Source organism: Aotus nancymaae, unplaced genomic scaffold (genome assembly GCF_030222135.1).
Source record: "Aotus nancymaae isolate 86718 unplaced genomic scaffold, 86718_ANA_hifiasm-v0.15.2.pri h1tg000040l, whole genome shotgun sequence".
Classification (NCBI taxonomy): Eukaryota; Metazoa; Chordata; class Mammalia; order Primates; family Aotidae; genus Aotus; species Aotus nancymaae.
Window position 1 is genome coordinate 124,765,791 of NW_026988454.1, and position 25,566 is coordinate 124,791,356.

The following is a 25,566-nucleotide window of genomic DNA, read 5'->3' on the forward strand; positions in this document are numbered from 1 at the left end:
GAGACTCCGTCTCAAAAAATAAATAAATAAATAAAATAAAATACCCACTTTTGTGATTATTTTATAATTACATAAAAGAACAACATAGAAGACATGTATAGACTTTATATGAATAAACAAACATGCACATATTGGGCTTATTCTCAGACACTGTTTTGCTGTTGCTAATGGTACATGACCAAAACAGTTTGAAGACCACGGACTTCTAAGACTTGGGGATTTTATTAACTCTACCTCCCCCATATATTCCCTTATAATAGTGGCTCTTAACTGGGGGTGATTTTGCTCTTTCTAGGCAATGTTTGCGAACATTTTTGGTTGTCATGATGTGGGGAAGGGTGCCGCTGGCATCTAATGACTAGAGGCCAGGGATGCTGCTGAACATCCTACAAATCACAAGATAGTCCCCACAACAAGAGCTGTCCTGTACAAAATGTCAACAATGCTGAGGCTGAGAAACCCTGTCTCACACCCATCCCAAGAGGGAAACTGAAGTGGGAAAAGACAGCAGGATGTGGAAAAGCAAGTAGGGGTTATCTATGTGGAACTGACAACTGTTGCATTATATATGCTCAGTTAATGACAACTAAACAGAACTGAGCAATGTTAGCGCTGACTGTGGAGAGGCTTGGGAGGTGGGGAAGGAACATGACAAGAAAGGGAGAAGGCACAGGGCAAGAAGCAGCAAGGGAAAGGGATGAGAGAAGTATGGAAAAGGCAGGGCGCGGTGGCTCATGCCTACGATCCCAGCACTTTGGGAGGCCGTGGTGGGAAGATTGCTTGAGTCCAGGAGTTTAAGACCAGCCTGTAAAGTCCTAGTATCTAGGTAAAATTAAAAAAAAAGAAGACCAGCTTGGGCAACATAGGGAGAGCCCACCTCTACAAAAATAATTTTAAAAAAATTAGTCGAGAGTGTACCCCCCAAAAAAAATAGTGTGTACCTTCGGTCCCAGCTACTTGGGAGACTGAGGTGGGAGGATTGCCTGAGCTTGGAAGGTCAAGGCTGCAGTGTGCCACTGCACTCCATTCTTGGTAACACAGTGAAACTGCACTCCATCCTTGATCACACAGTGAAACTCTGAAACTCTGTCTCAAAAAAAGAAAGAAAAGAAAAAAAGAAAAGATAGAAGGAGGGAGGGAGGAAAAGAGGAAGGAAGGAAGGAAATAAAAGAAAGATAAAAGAATTATTAAAAGGAATTGTGAGGCCAGGCGCTGTGGCTCACGCCTGTAATCCCAGCACTTTGGGAGGCCAAGGTGGGCGGATCACCTGAGGTCGGGAGTTCAAGACCAGCTTGACCAACATGGACAAACCCTGTCTCTACTAAAAATACAAAAATTAGCCAGGCATAGTGGCACATGCCTGTAATTCCAGTTACTCAGGAGGCTGAGGCAGGAGAATTGCTTGAACCCGGGAGGCAGAGGTTGCAGTGAGCTGAGATTGCACTATTGCACTCCAGCCTGGGCAACAGAGCAAAACTCCGTCTCAAAAAAAAAAAAAAGGGAATTGTGGCAGATCACTCTTTTAAAAGATGATTACAAGATCTCCCATCCCACTTGCTCTTACCATGTAACACTGACATTCCTCACATTGTAAGGTAGAGTCTATATTTCCTCCCCTTGAATCTAGATGGGCATGGGACTCCAACAGAAGTAATGCTGTGTCATAAAAGGTGATACAGCTTCCACCTGGTCTTTTTGGGATGCTCACTGCTGTAACCTATTCTACATAAGGAAGTGGAGAGATCTCATGAATGGGCCACATGTACGTGTCCTGGCTGACAATCCCAACTGAAGTCCCCACTGACATCCAGGATCACTGGCCGGTTGTGGGAATGAAGGTGCCCCTGGATGACATCAGCCCCAACACTGAATCATTCCCAGTACCCCAAGTCTTCCCAGCTGAGACTCTAGACATTGTGGAGTAGATCCAAGGTCTCTGTTGTATCCCACCAGAGTTCCTGACCCGTAGAGTCTGTGAGCATAATACGATGGTTGGGTTAAAGACACTTAGTTTTGAGGTGGTTTGTTATGCAGCATTAAGGAACTAGAACAGAAAGGGTGCAGGGACATTGCTGGGGGCTCTTGGACAGTCATTGGTTGTGCGCTTTATATATTAGGGTAATGCTAGCCTCAGTAACATACAAGTTTCAGTGGTTTAACACAACAGAAGTTTATTTCTTACTCACATATTTATTCAGTGTCCCCAGTCGGTGGACACCCTTCCATGAAGTCATTGAAGTACTCAGACTACTTTCTTCCTGTGGCTTCTCTGTTCCCTCGGGCTCGGAGTCCTCTGCATCGAGAAAGCGAAACAGGGGAAGAGAGAATGGAGAAGGTACACCTGCTTCTTCCTTGTCTTGTCCCCAAAGTGACATACGCTCCTTCGGCTCACATTTTACTGGAGAGAACTGGTCACATGACCCCACCTAGATCTGAGGGAGGCTGGGAAATTCAGGCCCTGGTTGATTTGTCCTTCTCGGAAACAACTCTAAATTGTGGGAAGACGAGCATGAATTCTGCCAGACTTTAGAACTCAAGGTAACAAATCAAAATGATGATAATGACAAAATTCTCTCTCTCCCATTTCCTTTGTTTATTTCTCCCTGGAATAGAGGTAAAAGGATGGAATTTTTGCTCACTCCCTGGCTTTTGTGAGGCCAGCCTTTAATTCAGTGGGAAACCAGAGGCTATTGGAGCATGTAGTTAGGTACATGGACCCCGGAGCGTCGCTGTTCAAATCCTAGCTCTGCTATTTGCTACATGAGACCTTGAGCAAGCTTGACTATTCCAAGCCTCAGTTACCCCATTTGTAAGATGAAGGTGATGCTAAGTATAGCACCTAACTTACAGGATTGTTTTGCGGGTCAATTCTTTTAAGATATATAGTAAATACTCAATAATTGTCAGCCACTTGTGGAAGAAGGGAGCGTCGGCTTCTGCAGGTATAAACAGTATCTCCCCATGCCTTTTCTACACTCTCTCATCAAAGAGACATAAAAATAAAAGCTGCCTGTAATCCCAGCACTCTGGGAGGCCGAGGCGGGTGGATCACGAGGTCAAGAGATCGAGACCATCCTGGTCAACATGGTGAAACCCCGTCTCTACTAAAAATACAAAAAATTAGCTGGGCATGGTGGCGCATGCCTGTAATCCCAGCTACTCAGGAGGCTGAGGCAGGAGAATTGCCTGAACCCAGGAGGTGGAGGTTGTGGTGAGCTGAGATCGTGCCATTGCACTCCAGCCTGGGTAACAAGAGCGAAACTCCGTCTCCAAAATAATAATAATAATAATAATAATAAAATAATAAAAGTTTCCTCCTCTTTAAATTGCTGATCTTATAAAGTAGAATTCTCTCCAATCAATTTTATGCTTTTTAAAAATAACCCATGTCCAAGCAAGACGGGTTTTTAAGATATCTAAAACAAATAGTTTCCTCTGTGAGCAAGGATTGATCCACTTTGGGGGCATAGCTCTGCCAACTGAAGTGTGGTTTCCCCGTGTGGGTTTCAATAAAGGCAAGATGGAATTTTTCATCATGTTTTCAGAAGATTGAGCAAGGAAGAAAAGGGTCTTGATGCAGCATCTCGAGGAAAGTCCTGTGTTTCTCTGAGAACTTTCTATCTTGAGACCACAGGCCAACTTTTCAATAGATTGCTGCATTTAGCCATCTTGGGGGTGGGGTGGGCAGTGAGTGCACACATGGGAACCACAGGCTTGCAGGAATTCAGGGTGACTGGGGGAGATGCAATCCCAGATGGGATGATGCAGCCTGAGTGTGTGCTGGGAAGATGTAGGGAGGTGGGACTTAGGAAACCATGCTCTCATTCATTCTACTTTTTCTCTTACTCTTTTATTCTACCACCTTCTCTTCTCCACTCATCCCCAAAATGTAAGACTCCACACTGAAGGAATCAGGAAAAGATGTCTTTCATCTTGGAAAAGGAGATGTTTTAGAAAACCAGAGGACGAGAAGGGGAAAAGTAACCACTACCACTGCTTTGGCTGGCTTGTGTGTTCAGTGCTATTTTATGTACATATGAGGTTTCAAGTATAGAGTAGTAAGATGTTTCTGATACCTTTGATCAATTTTATTATAGTTCAGAAGTGCTTGTAATAGCTAATCAAATGTATAATGTTCTGGAGGTATCTGTAATCAGTAATCAAGGTGGATATTTTGGAGGTACTTAAAATTAGTAACCACCTCATCCCTTTTCGATTGGAGCCCTGACTGTTTAAGCATCTGCATTCTTTAACTTACCAAGGATGAGTACCCAGATCAAATATGTATTACCCAGCTGATTTTATTAAGGAGGAAGGCGGGGAGGGAGGAGAGAAGGGAGGGAAGCTAACAGGAGCAGCAGAAGAGGGCAGTGGGAATCAGGCATCAATAATGACCACCTTGTTTTCCTCTGAGTTGACTTCAGTTTATTTTGCAAGTAACATGTGGTATCAGGCACCTAATATAAAATTTAGATTTTTGACAACTTACAATTGAGTCGTAACAGTTTGAGTCGGCTATTTTTGGAATACAAAAGATCACCAAGATCCCTAACTCTGTTCACCTTTGTCCAGGGTTGAGGAAGGGGAGAAGACAGTTGAGTGTTTCTCACATGGAGAACCTAGAGTTCTACAATTCAAGGTTCTAATGCAATTCTCATCACTTTTTTTTTTTTTTTTGAGACAGTCTCACTCTGTTGCCCAGGTCGGAGTGTAGTGGTATGATCTCAGTTCACTGCAACCTCTGCCTCCCAGGTTCAAGCGATTCTCCTGCTTCAGTCTCCTGAGTAGCTGGGACTACAGGTGTAAGCCACCATATGCGGCTAATTTTTTTGTATTTTTAGTAGAGATGGGGTTTCACCATATTGGCCAGGCTGGTCTCAAACTCCTGACCTCGTGATCCACCGGCCTTGGCCTCCCAAAGTGCTGGGATTACAGGCATGAGCCACTGAGCCGGGCCTCTTGTCACATTTTTTGACTCGCAAGTTTATTGTACCATCGGTTGTGGTATATATTATTCAGGACTTGTTGAAATGTAGAATTATGTAGGACTTGTTGAAATGTTCAGCTAGTAGCAGCCTTGCCTCTCCTGTTCCAGTGACAGCGTTTAGAGTTGTGTTTTTCAAACTTTGGTTAATGTTGAGTAATGAGTATTAACACTATTTATTGATTTATTTATTGACAAGGCCTCACTTTCTCACCCAGGCTGGAGTGCAATGGCATGATCATAGCTCACGGTAACCTTGAACCTCTGGGCTCAAGCGATGATCCTCCCATCTCAGCATCCCAAGTAGTAGGACTACAGATGCGTGCCATCTTGCTGGGCTAATTTTGGTTTTTGTCTAGACAAGGTCTCACTATGTTGCCTAGGCTGGTCTCAAACTCCTGGCCTCAAGTGATCCTCCCACCTCAGCCTCCCGGCCTCAAGTGATCCTCCCACCTCAGCCTCCCGGCCTCAAGTGATCCTCCCACCTCAGCCTCCCGGCCTCAAGTGATCCTCCCACCTCAGCCTCCCGGCCTCAAGTGATCCTCCCACCTCAGCCTCCCGGCCTCAAGTGATCCTCCCACCTCAGCCTCCCGGCCTCAAGTGATCCTCCCACCTCAGCCTCCCAAAGTGTTGGGATGACAGACATGAGCCATCACACTGGTCTCTTAGCACCATTAAAAAAAAACCCAAAAACAGAAAAGAAATACAATAGAATAAGAGGCCATCACACACAGTAACGGTAAGCATTGTTTGTGAAACATTGATCGTGTGTGTGTGTGTGTGTGCGCGCGTGTGTGTGTACTGAGTCTCAGTGTAAAATGTGCTTTTTTACTACAGGTTGTGGTCAGAAAGAAGCTGGGAGGTTTCCAGTGCCAGACAAAATGGAGTAAGGCCACTGCAGCCACTGCCACTGATCACAACTAAAAATTCTGGACAAAATGCAGCTAAGGACCCTGAAAAGTAAACAAGCGGCCAAATTAGGGAAGGGAATCAAAGCTTGAAGAAGCTATCTGTATATGGTGAGATTCCTCCAATTTTTCTTCTTTTCTATCACAGCTTTGACCTGAGAATAGGTCCAGTTGGGGAGCTGCACGGTAGCAGAGATGGCAGAACTCTGAGAGAAACCCCATCTCTCTGACCAGAAGACTTAGGAAAAGGGTCCCTGTGAGCCAGAGAGTATAAAGTAAAATCCCCATAAAAACTATTTCATTTCCTCTCTCCTAGATCTGTCCCCAAGATGTTGAGATAGAATTTGCAGTTTGAACCTCATTAGATGGATTGCCTGCTAAAACAAACAAAACAAAAACAAAGTCAACACTTTCTAAAGCCAAGGTGAGCAAATTTTTTCCGCAAAGGGTCAGATAATAAATATTTTAGGCTTTGTGCCATACAGTCTTCTAGCACGACTACTCAACCCTGCCACTGTAGTGCCAAAGCAGCGCAGTATGTAAATGAATCAGCCGGGCTGTGTTCCAGTAAAACTTTACATATAAAAACAAGGGGAGCCAGCCTGTTAGTGCAGCGGTTTAGGCCTAGGTCTAGGAGCCACTAGGGCATAGGTTTGAATCCCAGGTTAGGCCTAGGGTCAGGTATAGGGCTAGGGCGTTAGTCAGTAGGGCAGCAAAGTAGGTAAGGGGCAGGAATAGGATGGGTCTAGGTTGGAGTCTCGGGCACAGGAGGAAGGAGAAGAAAGGGAAAAACAAAACAGCAGGAAGGTTGGATTTGGCCTGCAGGTCATAGTTTGCTGACTCCTGCTGTAGAAGAATTTTAACAAGATCCAGAGTCTCACAACATATTAAAACTATTAAAATATCCAAGATACAATCCAAAATTACTCAACGAAGACCTAGAAAATGTTATCAATTTTTATGGGAAAAGAAAATGCCAGCACCAATATGCCGGAGTTTAGAATTATCAGATAAATGCTTAAAACACCTATTAAAAGTATGCTACTTTCTATCGATACAGATTTTTTTTTTTAACTTTCCGGCACTTACCGTGTCGTTCCATCATCTTTTTTTCCATGGCATCTGATTAGAAATCCACAGTCATTGAATACTTTTCTGTGTTTAACTCATTATTTTTCTCAGGCTTAAAAAAAAACAAACTGGTAAAATGTACATATTAGAAAACTTGCCATCTTAAACTTTCTTTTTTTTTTTTTTTTTTGAGGGGGAGTCTCACTCTGTTGCCAGGCTGGAGTGCAGTGACATGATCTCGGCTCACTGCAACCTCCGCCACCATGGTGTTCAAGTGATTCTCCTGCCTCAGCCTCCTGGGTAGCTGGGACTACAGGTGCATGCCACCACACCCAGCTAATTTTTGTATTTTTAGTAGAGATGGGGTTTCACCATATTGGCTAGGATGGTCTCGATCTCTTGACCTCAGGATCTGCCCACCTCGGCCTTCCAAAGTTCTGTGATTACAGGCTTGAGCCACTGTGCCTGGCCCATCTTAATCATTTTTAAGTGTACAGTAGTGTTAGGCACATTCACATTGTTGTGCAGTCAATCTCCAAAACTCTCATCTTGCAGAACTGACCCTCTATACCCATTAAACAACAGCTCCCATTCTCTTCTGCCCCCAGCCCCTTGCAATCACCATTCTACTTTCTGTCTCTGTGAATCTGAATTTTCTAGGTACCTCATATAAGTGGAAGCATACAGTATTTGTCTTTTTGTGACTGGCTTCTTTCACTAAGCATAATGTCCTCAAGGTTCATCTGCATTTTAGCATGGGTCAGAATTTCTCTCCTTTTTTAAGGTTAAATTTTGATCGTGTATATGCCACGTTTTGTTTATCCATTCATCTGTTGATGGGTACTTGTGTTGCTTCTGCCTTTTGACTATCGTGAATAATGCTGCTACGAACATGAGTGTGCAAACACGTCAAGACCCAGCTTCCAATTCTTTGAGTATATACTCAGAAGTGGAATTGCTGGCAATTCTATTTTTTAATTTTCTCAGGAACTTCCACATTGTTTCTTAGACTGTTTTTGAGTTTTTTTTTAAGTTTCTGAAGTTTGATTATGTGTCTACTCATAATGTTACTTTCATTAACATTACACAAACAACTTACAGTATAAGACTCAGTCTCAAAAAAATAAAAAATAAGACATCCATATTGACATAAAGACGTAGATGGGTTAAAAGTAAAGAAAATATGTTTGCAGACCAGTGGTTTGAAGAGGTTTGGGCTTTGCTTTCAGATAGCTGGGTTGGGTGGGACAGGTATAGTGGGGTCACTATTGGGACAAGTTTAGTGCCCCTACAAGCAAAAGTAGCCCAGGGTCTGGCTCCCAGATTCCTCACAATGGCTCTCACTTCAGGCAGCAGTTTTGGAAACTGCAGTTTATTTTGGAAACTGCAGTTTGTTTTGGAAACAAACTGTCACACGCACCTCACAGAAGCCACAACGCCTGCAGAACCAAACTGAACAGGGATTCTCCTTGCTTCCAAGAATTCTCATTCAGCCTTTGCCAAAGCAAGGGGATGCCTTTCCTTGGGAGATGGCTTGGTTGGCCACGGTTGTGGGCATGTGGCACCTATCCTGGCAAGCTGGCCCAGGCTCAGAAGACCCTGGTCTTGTGGCAAGGCATTTCAGTCTGGTTCTGTGTGAATCTCATCTTTTTCATCATGAATCTAAAATCATCACCTTGGTGTCTATGACAGCTTCCAAAACTGCTTCCAACGAGGAAGTGAGTGTTGGACGTCCTGAGAGAGGTATGAAGGGCTTGGTTACTGGGACTTCGATTTTGCCTCCAATCCTCAAAGCTTTACATAGCTGTTTTGAAAGGCAAAGTCCAGTCCAAGGCAAGCCAAATGTTGTCAACAAGAGGCTCTTGCCTCTAGAAGCAAATAAGGTCACTGAGGAATCTGCGCCACTATCCCTTTGCAGATCAATACAAACAGAGGCAGGGCCTATTTTATGTAGAAGCTTGTAGAGATTAAAATTGTAGAAACATTGGATAAACTGTAGATTAGAGTATGTCAGGATTAGTTTGAAAGATTTCATCAATTTTCTAGTCATGATCAAACATACCTATCTCAGAAAATGCTTGACTTCCTGCATAAATGAAAAATAGAATTTTTGAATGAAGACTAGTTCAGGTTAGTTATTTTTAGCCTCAGAAACAATTAATGGCTTCAGTCCAAATAATATCAAGTAGAAAGTATTCAGGTTTTATGATCAAGGTTAAATTCCAAAGTTAATTGTGGAGAGTGACTTGGATTTTGAACACACATTCCCTCTCTGCACGCTTATGGGAAAGTCTGTCTCTGTTGTCAACTTATTCTTATAAGTTCTTATTGTAGAGACTGTTATCTGAATCCTAATGTCTGTGTTCCCCTTCCTTCATAGTACCAGAATCCTTTTAGCCAGGCATATGGCTGTCTGGAATGGACTCATCCCCCGAACCTCCCCTGGAACTAGGTACAACCTACCATGGACTACGTTCTGCTGTGAGTTGTAGGAGGAGATGTGATGGGGCACCTTCTTGGAAGCTTCCTTACAACACTGCTGGCACATTTCCTTTTTCTTCTTTGTCACCTCTTTAATCCATCCTGCAGCTTGGAAAGTTGGTGTAAAAATAGCTGGAGAGCTGGCTACCATCCTGACCATTGAGACCTAGGGAGGGAGTCCAGATTCCTAAGCACTTTATGAAACAGAGTCATCTTACTAGCCTTGGGTTGCCTTACTTTTGGGCATTTATGTGAGGGAGAAGTAAAATCTCATCCTGTGTAAGTCACAGTAATTTTTGGTTTTTGTTACACATAGCTGAATTTAATTTCTATACAGTTCCTAATGACTGAAACCAAGGAACACTCTCAAATAAATCCTAGGAAGGAGTTCTGGGTGGAGAAACCATTCCAATCTGTCCTTTGTAGATGAAAAATGTAGCCAACTACCTTTCTTGAGATATTTCACAAGAAAAAAACCCAACAGCTGACAACCAATAAAGACTTAGAGACGACCGTAAATGGCAGCCAGTCTTAGTTCTTCATGGTTTGGGGGAAAACACACTGAACAGGCAAGCCAGGAGACCGGCCCTCTGGTCTCACTCGGATGCTGTCTTGCGCGGCCTTGGCTTGGATTTTCCTCTGTGAATGAGGGTGTTAAACTAGATATCTCCAGGCTTTCACCCAGCACTGAAATTCCAGTCTGTTTTCTACCCTCTATCAGATGACATACTCCTTTCGGATGAATGAAATAATCCGTGTAAAGTGCTTATCAAAGTGCTTGGCAAGTTACTCTTTTTAGTAGTTTCATTTACCAAGTGACTCATTTTTGTAGTTTCCACAATACCTTTCGCAGATGGCTGTCAGGTAAGTGTTTGCTGGCTGTCCTCTAAGAATGCCTTTTGGTCCTCTGTTGATCCCCTGCTCGCCTCACAGAAGGCCTGACCACATACCTACTAGTATCAGCAAGAAAACCTCAGGAAGAGGAGACTCTTTAGGCTCCTTGAACACACAGGAAAAAAAACAGAAGATGGAGGAGGAAATACACCATTTATTTACAGTTCTTTTCACTTTATCCACAATTTCCCATACAAACATAAAAACTAAAAAAATAAAACCACCACTTGGGAACACAAGTGTCTTTCTTTAATTAGTCCAGTTGAGGGAGGGTTGTAAGTCCTCTCCCTCTATGAAGGGGACCACTGAGGCACACTGAAGGGGAAAAGGAAGAGGGTTGGGAAGAATGCCTGAGAATCAGCTCCAGATGAGAAACCTAACTCACACCGGTGTGGTGGGGCCTCACTGGCAAAGAGACTCAAGGGTGTCACCCGCCCGGGACACTGCTTGGCTTCCCAGGAGGATGACAGCTGCTGGCCCCCACCGCACCTCGCTGTCTACTACCAAATACCAAAACTTGAACAGGGGTCACACATCTCATGAGCTGTATGGGGAGTGATGGTGACAGTAGGGGATAAGGAGTGCTGCTCTCTGAGAAGAGCCCCAAACCCAAGGGACACACAGGAAGCCCCTTTCCTTGGCACTGAGTCGTCCATCACAGCTTCTGTCCTGAATACAACACTGAACTTGAAAATGTAAAAACAAAAGCCCTCCCCAGATTCTGGGGAGGGTGGGGATAAAAACACATAGATAGAGCTTGCCTGCCTCTGCAGTCTCTTCTCGGGGAGGCTGCTAGGAGCAAAGGGCAGATGCTCCAGGAAGGCCTGGGGCTGGGGGTGGGGGAGAAAGGGGCAAGGAGGACTCTGAGACACTGATGCTTGGGATGGCTCAACCTGCTCAGCCACTCACTCCAGCAGCCTCCCGTTCTACCCCTCACAGCAAGGCACCCAGAACCAATCTGGAGGCGCTGACGCCGCCTTCCTGGCAACTTCCTCTGTGCTAGTGACCTAGATTGCTTTCACATGTTGATGCACATTATAAATATAAAATCATATCTGCTACAAAGAGGACATATATTTGTACATCTTTACCCATATACATAATAACACAATTTACACATAATATCTTGGAGTGGGTCATCATGGAAAAGGGGTTTGGAGGGGTAAACAACCCCTTCTGCCTCCCCTGCCCTGATCCCTCTTCAAGGGATGCTTATACACTTGGTCACTGGGGCCCTTCCCAACTAGTCTGATGGGGCTCGTCTGGATACAGAAATTCAGACATGTGACTAAATGCTGATGGGTGTGTATACACATTCACACCCCCACACACATGCAGACACCTGGTGAGAGAAGGAAAAATAAAATTCCTAGCCCTTGGGTATAGGCCTCTTCCCAGAGTTACAAGTATCAGTGCCTCCTCCATCTAGAATAATGGTTTTAAAAAGCTACCCTTCAGTGGCTCAGACTGGGGCAGAAGGGGAAGGGCTAGGAAACCAGGGAGAGAGAAGAGGGGCCAGGAGTCTTTTGAAAACATAAGGCGTTTTTGACCTGTGATCAAATCAAACTATGTTCACAAAAAAAGCAACCGTATCAGTTGGGGCCTGTCCTTGTAGGGACAACGTGAGTTGAAACCCTGAGCCTTCCCCTTCTTTTATCCAGTTTCTTTTAAAGGGGCAGACAACCCTGTACCACTATTTCTGTCCTCTCCCAGAACTGGGCCCATCCGCGCGGCATGGAATACTGACAGTGGTCCAAGTGACACATCCAGAGACATGGAGTGGTGGACGCCAGAAAGTTAAGACCTGGGCGGTGGGTGTGAGCTTTGTACAACAGGAGTGGTTCCTGGCCGGGGTCCACGGCTCGCACAGTGGCCACAGTGATCAGATTGCCATCAGAGATGGGGGCAGTCTGGGTCCCCGGGGGAGACAGCACCTATCGGCGGTAGTGATTCGGGGCATCGGCAAACATGTACTTGAGCCTGTATGCCTCGGCGAGAAGCAGCCCAATCTCTTCGTTGCCCCAGTGTATCGTAGGTAGGTTCTGTAGCAGCATGAGGAGACCCTGGAATGCAAGAAAGGACTTTTATATCATTCCAGACTGTAGACCACCTGACCAGCGACCCCATTCTTAGAGACCAAGGCCTAGAATGGGGCCCCTTCCTCCTGGCTCACATACCCCAAAGAGTCCAGCCTCCTTCCTCCCAAACAGCACACAGCTTTCGGTCCTAGTTCACCTCAGGAAGCCTTGAAAGCCTCTGGTGATTCTCTGATCTACTAATACCTGCCTCTTTAAAAACATAAATAGGGAATGACAACGATAAGGATTTTTAAGAGAGAAAAATAATCACTTATCCAAATATACCTCGCTTAAGGTATTCATTCTTAGCCTTTTTTCACCTGCATATTTCTTTAAGTAGTTGTAGCAATAACTATGACATTTTTTTGAGACAGGTGTTGCTCTGTCACCTAAGCTGGAGTGCACTGGTGCAATCATAGCTCACTGCAGCCTCTAACTCCTGGGCTCAAGTGATCCTTTGACAAAGTTAAAAATATAAGAAACAGACAAAATATTCATAACATCTATAAAAGACAGAAGGTTAATACACATAATCCATAAGGACTGCCTACAAATCAGTAAGAAAGAAAATAAACAGCCAAATGGGAAAACAGACAAGCCATGTGAATAGCTAATGCACTAATGCCAGGGGCCACTCACACTATGATGATTTACAAATCCTGCTCTTAGCTGATCCGAATACTCCAGCAGCATCCTGCAGTTCTCAGTGTAAAGGTCTTGCATGTCCTTTATGAGATTTCTTCCTTTAGTACTAGAAGTGTGGCTGGGCACAAAGCTGCCCAAGGCACATCACTGCTATGTGTGGCCAATGTGATTAAGGTCTGGCCAATTCTAGATGTGAATAAAAATGACAGGTGTAACTTCTAGGTTTTGCTCTACACTTCTCTCTTTCCTAGAAAATGTGTATGAATGGAGGAGTAAACGTGATCATCTCAGGCCATAAAATTAAAGCATGTGTTGAAGATGGCAGAGTAATAAGACTAAAGAAATCAGAGTCCCTAACATTCCGAAACCATCATGTTAGCCCTGGACTGCTTACACTTAGACTGCTAGTTGAAGGGAAATAAACAACTATCTTGTTTTAAGACACAGTTATTTTGGGGTCTTGGTTACAATGGACAAGTTTATATCATCTTAACAAATACCATATCTATCAAAATAAGAAATACACATGGTTGGCCGGGCGTGGTAGGAGGCCAAGGCAGGCGGATCACCTGAGGTTGGGAGTTCAAGACCAGCCTGACCAACATGGTGAAACCCTGTCTTAAAAAAAAAAAAGAAAGAAAGAAAGAAATATACATGGTCTTTCATCCAGCAGCTTTGCTTCTAAGTCTCTATCCTAGGGAAATAGTCACACTGTCGTGTTTAAAAAGGTATTCACTGCACTATTGCTTCAAACAGTGGGGGGAAAAAAACACTTGAAAAGCATGTGGGAACACCCTATTGTCAAAATTGAAAGAGCTAGAAGAGCAAGATCAGAAAAACTCAAAACCTAGCAGAAGACAAGAAATAACTAAGATCAGAGCAGAACTGAAGGAGATAGAGACACAAAAAAACCCTTCAAAAAGTCAATAAATCCATGAGCTGTTTTTTCAAAAAGATCAACAAAATAGACAGTCCACTAGCCAGATTAATAAAAGAGAAAAGAGAGAATAACCAAATAGATCAATAAAAAACGATAAAGGGGATATCACCACAGATTCCACAGAAATTCAAACCATCATCAGAGATTATTACAAACAACTCTATGCACATAAGCTAGGAAATCTGGAAGAAATTGATAAATTCCTGGACACTTGCCTCCTCCCAAGCCTAAACCAGGAAGAAGTCGAAACCCTGAATAGACCAATAACAAAGTCTGAAGTTGAGGCAGCAATTAAGAGCCTACCACACAAAAAAAGCCCAGGTCCAGATGGGTTCACAGCTGAATTCTACCAGACATACAAAGAGGAGCTGGTACCATTCCTTCTAAAACTATTCCAAATAATCCAAAAAGAGGGAATCCTTCCCAAATCATTTTATGAGACCAAAATAATCCTGATACCAAAACCTGGCGGAGACTCAACAAGAAAAGAAAACTTCAGGCCAATATCCATGATGAACGTAGATGCAAAAATCTTCAACAAAATACTGGCAAGCTGATTGCAACAGCACATCAAAAAGCTTATCCACCATGATCAAGTAGGATTCATCCCAGGGATGCAAGGTTGGTTCAACATACGCAAGTCTATAAACATAATTCATCACATAAACAGAACCAAAGACAAAAACCACATTATTATCTCAATTGATGCAGAGAAGGCCTTTGATAAAATTCAACAGCTCTTTATGATAGAAACCCTCAATAAACTAGGTATTGATGGAATGTACCTCAAAATAATAAAAGCTATTTACGACAAACCAACAGCCAATATCATACTGAATGGGCAAAAACTGGAAGCATTCCCTTTGAAATCTGGCACTAGACAAGGATGCCCTCTCTCACCACTCCTATTCAATAAAGCACTGGAATTTCTAGCTAGAGCAATCAGGCAAGAAAAAGAAATAAAAGGTATTCAAATAGGAAAGGGGGAAGTCAAATTGTCTCTATTTGCAGACGACATGATTGTATATCTAGAAGACCCCATTGTCTCAGCCCAAAATCTCCTGAAACTGATAAGCAACTTCAGCAAAGTCTCAGAATACAAAATCAATGTGCAAAAATCACAAGCATTCCTATACACCAATAACAGACTTAAAGAGAGCCAAATCAAGAACAAACTGCCATTCACAATTGCTACAAAGAGAATAAAATACCTAGGAATACAACTAACAAGCAATGTAAAGGACCTCTTCAAGGAGAACTACCAACCACTGCTCAACTAAATAAGAGAGGACACAAACAGATGGAGAAACATTCCATGTTCATGGTTAGGAAGAATCAATATTGTGAAAATGGCCATACTGCCCAAAGTAATTTACAGATTCAATGCTATCCCCATCAAGCTACCAATGACCTTCTTCACAAAACTGGAAAAAACCACCTTAAAAAGAAAAAAACTTCATATGGGACGAAAAGAGAGCCCGCATAGCCAAGTCAATTCTAAGCCAAAAGAACAAAGCGAGAGGCATCACACTACCAGACTTCAAACTATACTACAAGGCTATAGTAATCAAAACAGCATGGTACTGGTACCAAAACAGAGATATAGACCAATGGAACAGAACAGAGGCCTTGGAGGCAACACAACATATCTACAACCATCCGATCTTTGACAAACCTGACAACAGCAATGGGGAAAGGATTCTCTGTTTAATAAATGGTGTTGGGAAAACTGGCTAGCCATGTGCAGAAAGCAGAAACTGGACCCCTTTCCTGACATCTTACACTAAAATTAACTCCAGATGGATTAAAGACTTAAACATAAGACCTAACAGCATAAAAACCCTAGAAGAAAATCTAGGCAAAACCATTGAGGACATATGTGTAGGCAAGGACTTCATGACCAAAACACCAAAAGCATTGGCAACAAAAGCCAAAATAGACAAATGGGACCTAATCAAACTCCACAGCTTCTGCAGGGCAAAAGAAACAGTCATAGAGTGATTCGGCAACCAACAGAATGGGAAACAAATTTTGCAGCTTACCCATCTGACAAAGGGCTGATATCCAGAATTTACAAAGAACTAAAACAGATTTACAAGAAAAAAACAAACAAGCCCATTCAAAAGTGGGCGAAGGATATGAACATACACTTTACAAAAGAAGACATACATGAGGCCAACAAACATATGAAAAAATGCTCATCATCACTGGTCATTAGAGAAATGCAAATCAAAACTACATTGAGATACCATCTTATGCCAGTTAGAATGGCGATCATTAAAAAATCTGGAGACAACAGATGCTGGAGAGGATGTGGAGAAATAGGAACACTTTTACACTGTTGGTGGGAGTGTAAATTAGTTCAATCATTGTGGAAGACAGTGTGGCGACTCCTCAAGGACCTAGAAATAGAAATTCCATTTGACCCAGCAATCCCATTACTGGGTATATATCCAAAGGATTATAAATCGTTCTACTATAAGGACACATACACACAAATGTTCCTTGCAGCACCGTTTACAATAGCAAAGACCTGGAACCAACCCAAATGCCCATCAATGATAGACTGGACAGGGAAAATGTGGCACATATACACCATGGAATATTATGCAGCCATCAAAAACGATGAGTTCGTGTCCTTTGTAGGGACATGCATGAACCTGGAAACCATCATTCTCAGCAAACTGACACAAGAACAGAAAATCAAACACTGCATCTTCTCACTCATAGGCAGGTGTTGAACAATGAGAACACATGGACACAGAGAGGGAGCACTACACACTTGGGTCTGTTGGGGGGAAACAGGGGAGGGACAGCAGGGGGTGGGGAGTTGGGGAGAGACAGCATGGGGAGAAATACCAGATATAGGTGAAGGGGAGGATGGCAGTAAATCACACTGCCATGTGTGTACCTATGCAACAATCTTGCATGTTCTTCACATGTACCCCAAAACCTAAAATGCAATAAAAAAAAAAAGAAAGAAAAGCATGTGGGAGTATGGGAATGGCGTGATAAACCATGGATTATTCACATCATGAAATGCAAAGCAGCACTTGAAACAGTGAAGCAGGTCTACCTGTACCAACAGGGGAGGATATAGAAGACATTTTGGAAGGGATAAATAAGGCGGTTGCAGAATAATATTTACAGCATGATCCCGCTTAGGTAAAAGAAAAATCACACAAAAATAAAGATTAAAAATAATAATAATAAATAATAAATTTAAAAAAGGAACAACAAAAAAAAGAAAAAAGAAAAATCACGATAATATATTTGTATATATACACGTACATGTAAACATTTTAGATAGAGAAGTGGGAAACTGTCCACACTGGTTACCTTTTGGGAGGGATGCCTTTCGCTTTTCTCTCATTATACTTATGTATCTTATAAAATAAAATCTTTGTGTATTATTACGTTATGAAATAAAAATTTTTTTGAGTAATAGCTACTCTGGGCTGGGCGCAGTGGCTCATGCCTGTGATCCCACCACTTTGGGAGGCCAAGGCAGGTGGATCACTTGAGGTAAGGAGTTTGAGACCAGCTTGACCAACATGGTGAAACCCCATCTCTACTAAAAATACAAAAATTAGCCAGGCGTTGTGGTGGGCGCCTGTAATCCCAGCTACTCAGGCAGGAGAATCGCTTGAACCTGGGAGGCAGAGGTTTTAGTGAGCAGAGATTGCACTACTGCACTCCAGCCTGGGCGAAGTGAGACCCTGTCTCAAAAACCAAGACTCCGTCTTTTTTTTTTTTTTTTTTTTTTTTTAAAAGCTACTCTGTGGAAATTTTGTTTAGTAAAAAGTAAAAAAAAAACAAAAAATGGCTGGGTGCGGTGGCTCATGCCTATAATCCCAGCACTTTGGGAGGCTGAGGTAGGTGAATTACAAGATCAGGAGTTCAAGACCAGCCTGGCCAAGATGGTGAAACCCCATCTCTACTAAAAATACAAAAATTAACCTGGGTGTGCTGGCAGGCACAGCTACTCAGGAGGCTGAGGCAGAGAATTGCTTGAACCTGGGAGGCAGAGGTTACAGTGAGCAGAGATCGTGCCACTGCACTCCAGGCTGGGTGAAGTGAGACCCTGTCTCAAAAACCAAAAACCGAAAAACAAAACAAAACAAAAACACCAGGAAATAAATTATCCATAACTTCATGATCAAGAGGAAGCCATTTAAAAATATTTTGGCATATTTCCTTCCAGTCCTTTTCCTGTATATTTTACATACTTGAAATATTTTCTCTACATAATTTTGAATATATTAAGCATTTACCACAAGCATTTCCTCTAATATTAAAAATTCCTCGTAGATATTTTCAATAACCAAAGAACTTTCCATGATGTAAGATGTACCATAACTTACATCCTCCTGTTTTGAGCATTTAATTATTTCTGGTTTTTCACTATAAAAAAATTACAATGAACATCTTTATGCACAAAGTCCCATCTTGGATTATTTCCGTGGGCCAAATTCCTAGAAATGAAATTACTATTTCAAAGGGCATATTTTATTTTATTTGTTTATTCATAAACATTTTATTTATTTCTTTATTTTGGGACAGCATCTTGCTCTGTTGCCCAGGTTGGAGTGTAGTGGCACAATCTTGGTTTGCTGCAACCTCCGCCTCCCAGGTTCAAGCAATTCTCCTGCCTCAGCCCCCCTCCCAAGTAGCTGGGATTACAGGCATGTGCCACCATGCCTGGCTACTTTTTGTATTTTTAGCAGAGGTGGGGTTTCACCATGTTGGCCAGGCTGGTCTGGAACTCCTGACCTCAGGTGATCTGCCCGCCTCGGTCTCCCAAAGTGCTGGGATTACAGGCGTGAGCCACTGCACCTGGCCTGGCAGAAACATTTTAAAGGTCTTTAACATTCAACCAGAAAATACATTCCAGAAAAATGCCCATTTCCCTAGATCTCTACCAGCATGAAATACTCTTATTAAAAAAACAAACTTTGTTAATGCTAATGTCTTCCCTTTGATCCCTAAACCTTAGAACAGAACTCAAAGCTTTAAGTCACAATGGTGGTGAACCTCCGGAAGAGCGCACATCCCAAAGTCCCCACTCTCCCCTCCATGGTTGCTGGCATCTGCTTTCCCCAGCCCTCCAAGTAAACCCCTCCAATCACATGGTTATGGAAATTCACTCAACCAGACCAGTTATTCAACCAGTTTATTGATATTCACTCAACCTAGCAGATGCTCTGCTTTTAAAACTCTGCCTTTAGCTAATCTGAACATCTTTGGAATACTCCCCTCTCATGGGAGTAATTCTTTCTTGGTTCTGTCTTGGCCTCAGCCCTGTCTGCCTCAAAGCTTTTTTTGTTTTGAAAGAGAACCATCATTTCTATATCAACTTATTTTTTAAAATGTTGACCTTGCACTATAATACACACCTCCACTCCCGCCCCAGCATGAACTCCCTGGTCTCTGGCCCCTTTGACTCATCTCTCCTGCTTCCTACCTCCTTCCCCCAACAAGCCCCTGTCCCACAACAACCGGAAAAGGCATTGCCTCTTTCTGCTAACATCCTCCTCAGGTAGGCAACTTTAATCCTAAGTTAGGCAGGCTCTCTTTATAATGGTCTCAGCCTTTTCTGTAACTTAGACTCTTGGGCTGTCTGGTGAAGCCCCTCGATCTCCTCAGAATAATGGTTTTTAAATATTAATACATAAAAAAATGCATCTTAATCAAAATATTTTCTAAAATTTATGATATTCACCTCTGTGTGGTAAGATTTTTCTTTTTTTTGAGACGTAGTCTCACTCTGTTGCCCAGGCTGTAGTACAGAGGCATGATCTCTGCTCATGGCAACCTTTGACTCCCAGGTTCAAGCGATTCTCCTGCTTCAGCCTCCCGAGTAGCTGGGATTATAGGCACCCACCACCACACCTGGATAATTTTTGTATTTTTAGTAGAAATGGGGTTTCGCCATGTTGGCCAGGCTGGTCTCAAAATCCTGACCTCAGGTGATTCACCCGCCTCGGCGTCCCAAAGTGCTGGGATTACAGGCGTGAGCCACCATACCCAACCTAAGATTTCTTACTGGAATTTTCTAATTTTTCTATGATGGTTACACAGACTTGCATAATTGACAACAAACAAGAACAGTCAACAAAGGATTGAGCTCTCTAGAAGAGAATACTCTTTGTTGAGAAGAGATCAACCTATAATTTCCATTTCTTTCAGCTTTAATAGAAACCTCTCAGAAGCTTGCAAATAATTCCACCCCTGGATAAGTGAAAAGTCACCACTTGCCCCAAGGGAAGTGACATTTAGCAATGAGGAGTCACTCTGCCACCTGGTGGCTAGGCCTAAAACTGCAACATCCCCACCTCTAACCCCGACACTGTTCTACCACCTGGTGTCCTCGTGCGGCAACAATGAGAAATCCTGCCCAATGGATTAAAAAGTAGAAACTCACTTTGAGAGACAGAGGAGGGCGGATTGCCTGAGCTCAGGAGTTCCCGACCAGCCTGGGCAACACGGTGAAACACGTCTCTACTAAAATACAAAAAATTAGCCAGGCGTGGCGGCGTGCGCCTGTAGTCCCAGCTACTCGGGAGGCTGAGGCAGGAGAATTGCTTGAACTTGGGAGGCAGAGGTTTCAGTGAGCCAAGATCGTGCCACTGCACTCCAGCCTGGGAGACAGAGCAAGATTCCGTCTCAAAAAAAAAAAAAAAAAAAAAAAAAAAGAAAATAGAGAAAATAATCATTGCTGGGGGATGAAGGTGTTAATCACAAATCAGGATCTTTTATTTAGGGGCAAAGAACAGATACTACTGGGGCAGGGAACAACTGAAGGTTTGTTACAAAGCCAGTTTATAGGAGCATTTAAGTATGACATGCAGTCAGATGAGATACTACAGTCAGGAGGAGGAGAAAGCTTGTAGGGCAAGCATCAGAAAGAGATTCCCAATTAACAGAAAGGTAGCAAACGCCTTTTGTAGAAGACTGCTGGAAATGGCTGAAATAGCAGAAAAGGGCCAGGCATAGTTACCTGCTGAAAATCCACAAAGGAAAAGGCAATATGGCAGAGAAAGACTTTGAGCCACATGTGACGGGCGGGGAAAAATAAAATTAGATAAGAGGCCAAAGGTGAAGGGATAGTAAGTAATAAGCAGAGACTTTGAAAAGGGGAAGGTACAGAAAAATCCCACTAACGGCTGTCCAATAAAGGTGGGAGAAGAATTGAGGAGGAAGAGAAAGAACACCAAAGAAAATCAGTATGATGGCAGTTATTATTTATTGAGCACTTATTACATACCAGATAGGGCTCTAAATGTTTCACATGTACTTTGTATTAGTTCATTTAATCCTACATCTACTCTATGAGATACATATTATTACTTCCATTTTACAGATGAGGAAATTGAGGCACAGGGGTTAAGAAATTTGCTTAAGGTCACAGGGTAGTGCTGGGCAGGGATTTGAGCCCAAAGAATCTGGCTCAAGAGCATGTGCTCATAACCACGAGGCCACATACTGCCTACCCTGGCGTGAGAAGAAAGTGAGGCATAAAGTAGAAGGAACAAAAAGAAGAGAAGTCATAAAATAAGCTGTTTGAAGGATATCTAGAAGCATTCATTTTTTTTTTTGTTGCTGTTCATTTTTATTTTTATTTAGTCATTAAGTCCTTGGACTCGTAGTAAGGCTTGATGCCATATTGGTGTCACACTGCCAAGCGATCCAAAGGATATGTCAGCCTTCTATTTAAGCTTCTTGATTTACTAATGTATCACTGGACCCAGCAGGCAGCTCACCCAGACAATCTCAGTAAGGGATTTTGGTGCATAATAGGCCACAGTCCTTACAAAGTATGCAGTTTGTCTTACAGCTGAGAGATGTGAACCTGCTGCAGATGTCACATCTAAATTTTTGAACAGATTTTTATCATCACTGCCACCTCTTCCTCCGCCTCCTCCTGGTCTTTCCCAGGCACTAGTGCGACCCAGCTGGTGACTAAGAGTTGATTAATTTTACTCTGCAATAAGGGCTGGCACAACCAAAGACAGGATGTATAATGATGAGCAACAAAAGAACATTAAATATGTGCTACTAAGTAAGAAACTATGCAGAATCACTTTGCAGTACTGGAACATTCCTTGCAAATGTAAAGTGTATTCAAGCATGCAAAAATACTATCCTAATCAAATAAGTACTTTAAAACAAACCTCTTCTATTTTGAGAATCAGTGAGGTAGCAAAACATTTCCCCTGGTCCCAATACAACTTTTCAAAAACCTGTCCCTGCAATAGAAGCTTGTTGAGAGTCAAACTTTTATTCATTGGCTTTTCCTGAATCTAGGCATTTGGCAGACTTTCCTCTCAAAGAAAGCTGTGCAGAGTTTCCCTCAATGGCTTGTTTTTGTTCACATGTCTAGGAATTGTGCCCTTTCTCACAACAGCTTGTTTTGGGCAGAGAGATCTTCAGTTCTCAGGGTTCCCTCTGAACCCTTGTGTGCAGGACTCAAACTGGCACTCCACCAAATGTCTGTAAAGACAGGGCTGCCATTTGGGCAATGATGCACAGTCGCACCCTTGAGTTCCTGCAGAAGTGGTGGGTGGATGCCATCTGCTTCAAGGGATTTATTTACATTTAGTTTATAATTTAGGTCTGGAACATCACATGGGCTTAGCACTATTTAATAACCCTGACCTGTCTCCTACAAAAGGAACTTCAGAGTGGGACTCTCTCCCAGGTTTTCTTCCAGCTGATCCCTTTGTCATTTCACTCACTCACTCACTCACTCACTCACTCACTCACTCACTCACTCACTCACTCGAGACTCACTCTGCTGTCTACTCATGGCTCACTGCAGCCTCGACTCCCCTAGGTCAAGTGATCTTCCCACACAGTCTTCCCAAGTAGCTGGGACTACAGGTGTGCACCACCATGCCTAGCTAATTTTTAAATATTTTTTTAGAGACAGGGTCTCCCTATGTTGCCCAGGGTGGTCTCAAACTCCTAGGCTCAAGCGATCCTCCTGCCTTGGTCTCCCAAAGTGCTGGGACTATGAGCGTGAGCTGCTGCGCCTTGCCTCTTTTTATGTATTTATAGAAATGGATTATTAGTCCTTAGAGTGCCCTGCATGGTGCTTCTCAAATTCCGTTCTGAGCCCTCTGAGGCCTTGCTGGCACCTGCCGACATGTTCCTGGGCTCCCATGTTCTTCTAGGCTTCACTGCTGCTGCTTTTCCCAAGATGACTTTTTAGAATAGAGTGACCAGGCATTTGCTCAGGCGCCTGTCCCCTCTGACTCAGGCACACACTCTTCATAGAAATATTATCCTAGAGTCAGTTTCCAGGCCTCCTATGGGTTGCTTTATTCTGTACAGATTTTCTGCCTGCTGCTCATCTAAGTGCCCATAATTGGTCACATCTCATGCTCATCTACATGCACAGTGAATTTTTGATTTTTGGAGGTGTTCCCCTGCTCCCTGTCATTAACCCCTTGGTTTTGGGTTGTAACTGAGTGGTGTTGTACTGACCACAGAGGGCTCGTCATGGCTTTCCTCGCTCACAGAGCTCACCCAACCAAACTATCTATCCCCATGTTTGACATTAACCTGCTTTGGGAAGTCTTCCCCAAGTCTGAAGTCTGCACCCTGCCTTGATGGCATATTCTGCCAATGGGTGTTGGGAATAAAAACATGTTTTTATTACAAACACCTGTGGGGATGGCAGGCCTCTCAGCACTCACAGGCTCCAGCCTTGTTCCCCCAAAAGTTCCCTTTGCTTACTTCCTTTTTCTTTTTCTGAGACAGTCTCACTTTGCTGCCCTAGCTGGAGTGCGGTAGTGCAATCTCAGCTCACTGCAATCTCCGCCTCCCAGGTTCCAGCAATTCTCCTGCTTCAGCCTCCTGAGTAGCTGGGATTACAGGCGCACGCCATCACACCTGGCTAATTTTGTGTTTTTAGTAGAGCCGAGGTTTCACTATGTTGGCCAGGCTTTTGATCAGGTCTTGAAATCCTGATCTCAGGTTATCTGCCCGCCTCAGCCTCCCAAAGTACTGGGATTACAGGCATGAGCCACCGTGCCTCTTACTTCCGTTTTCTAGGATCACAGTGGCAACTGACAGATGGCCCTGTCCTCTGGGCAGATATAGTCCTCTTCAGGCTCACAGTTGGGTAACAGAAGCTCCATTTACTTCCTTGGTAGTACATAACTGTACATGGTGGTAATGAATTGTGACTATGTAAAAATGACCTACATCAGCAGGCTGTGTGCGGTGGCTCACACCTGTAATCCCAGAACTTTGGGAGGCCAAGGTGGGTAGATCACAAGGTCAGGAGTTCGAGACCAGCTTGACCAACATGGTAAAACTGTCTCTACTGAAAATACAGAAATTAGCTGGATGTGGTGGTGCACACCTGTAATCCCAGCTACTCAGGAGGTGGAGGCAGGGGAATCGCTTGAACCAAGGAGGCGGAAGTTGTAGTGAGCCGAGATCATGCCACTGCCTCCAGCCTGGGTGAGACTCCATCTCAAAAAAAAAAAAAAAAAAAAAGACCCACATCAAAACGGGTGGATGTCTTCTACCCATTTTGATGTAGGTCATTTTTATATAACCGATTGTCTATTTGGTAGGTAGATTTGTGTGGTCTTACATTGTCTCCACCATTTACTTTCCTCCCAGCCTTTTGACAGTGGACTCATGACGTAAATCTTAAGCATGCACCATGATGACTTTTTACATAAATACACACCCAAGTAATCACCACCCAGATGAAAACAGAGAACACGTCCTCTGTCTCAGAAGACTCATGTTCCTTCCCAGTCAACATGGCCTCCCCAGCCACTGATCTAACCGAAGCTTGAGAGCTCCACCAGGGCCCAGACGGGGTTCTAGGGCTCCACGGACATGCCCAGAGCTGCTCTTCACCCATAACCTGCACCAGCCCCGGGGACTCTCTGCTGCAGTCCGCCCTGGAGCATTAGAGCCTCTGCTTCCCCCAGGGATGTGTGGGAGCTGATTTCAGGCCACTTAGCCGGAGAGCATGAAAGGGCAGCAGGAGGTCATAGATCTTTCTGGCAGTGGAAGGAGAAAAACCCAGGAGCCAGAATAGGAGGAGGTCACAAGGCAGACCCTGGGAGGAATTCTTTTTCAGTTTTAAAAAAACAATTTTTTGTTGTCGTTGCTAAATGTTTCTTTGTGAGGAGAAAGCCTGCTAGCAACCTCCAATGCAGGGAGAGAGATGGGGAAGAATAAATCTTGAGGGGAGGTGGAAACATAAGCAGATCCTTGCCTGGGAACAGCCACCAAGTGAGTTTATCTCAAGAGCTCCAGGAAGCACCTGGCAGGCCTGGGTCTGAGAGGCAGCAAAACGCAGTGGTTCAGAGAGTGGATTTCAGGCCTCTACCACTCACTTGGGTGAGCTTGGCCTAGTTACTTAATCTTGCTGTGACTCAGTTTCCCCATTTGTAAAGCGGTGGTATTATAGCCTACCTTGTAGGATTGTGGCAAGGATGAAATGAATTAACACAGGCAAACATTTAGAATAGTGCCTGTATATTAAAAGTGCTAAGAATTAGCTGCTATTAGATTGAGCCTTATGAAATTGCC

The 25,566-nt window shown here is 43.5% G+C and overlaps 1 protein-coding gene across 1 annotated transcript in view; it reads right to left on the reverse strand.

The window, feature by feature from the left end:
• Positions 1-10,472: 10,472 nt before the first annotated feature.
• The window catches only part of TBC1D22B (TBC1 domain family member 22B), an 82,027-nt gene continuing 66,933 nt past the window's right edge, over positions 10,473-25,566 (reverse strand). The window contains exon 13 of the mRNA XM_012464330.2: positions 10,473-12,401. Coding sequence (XP_012319753.1) covers positions 12,273-12,401 — 129 coding nt within the window. The 3' untranslated portion in view covers positions 10,473-12,272. The remainder of the gene's footprint in view (positions 12,402-25,566) is intronic.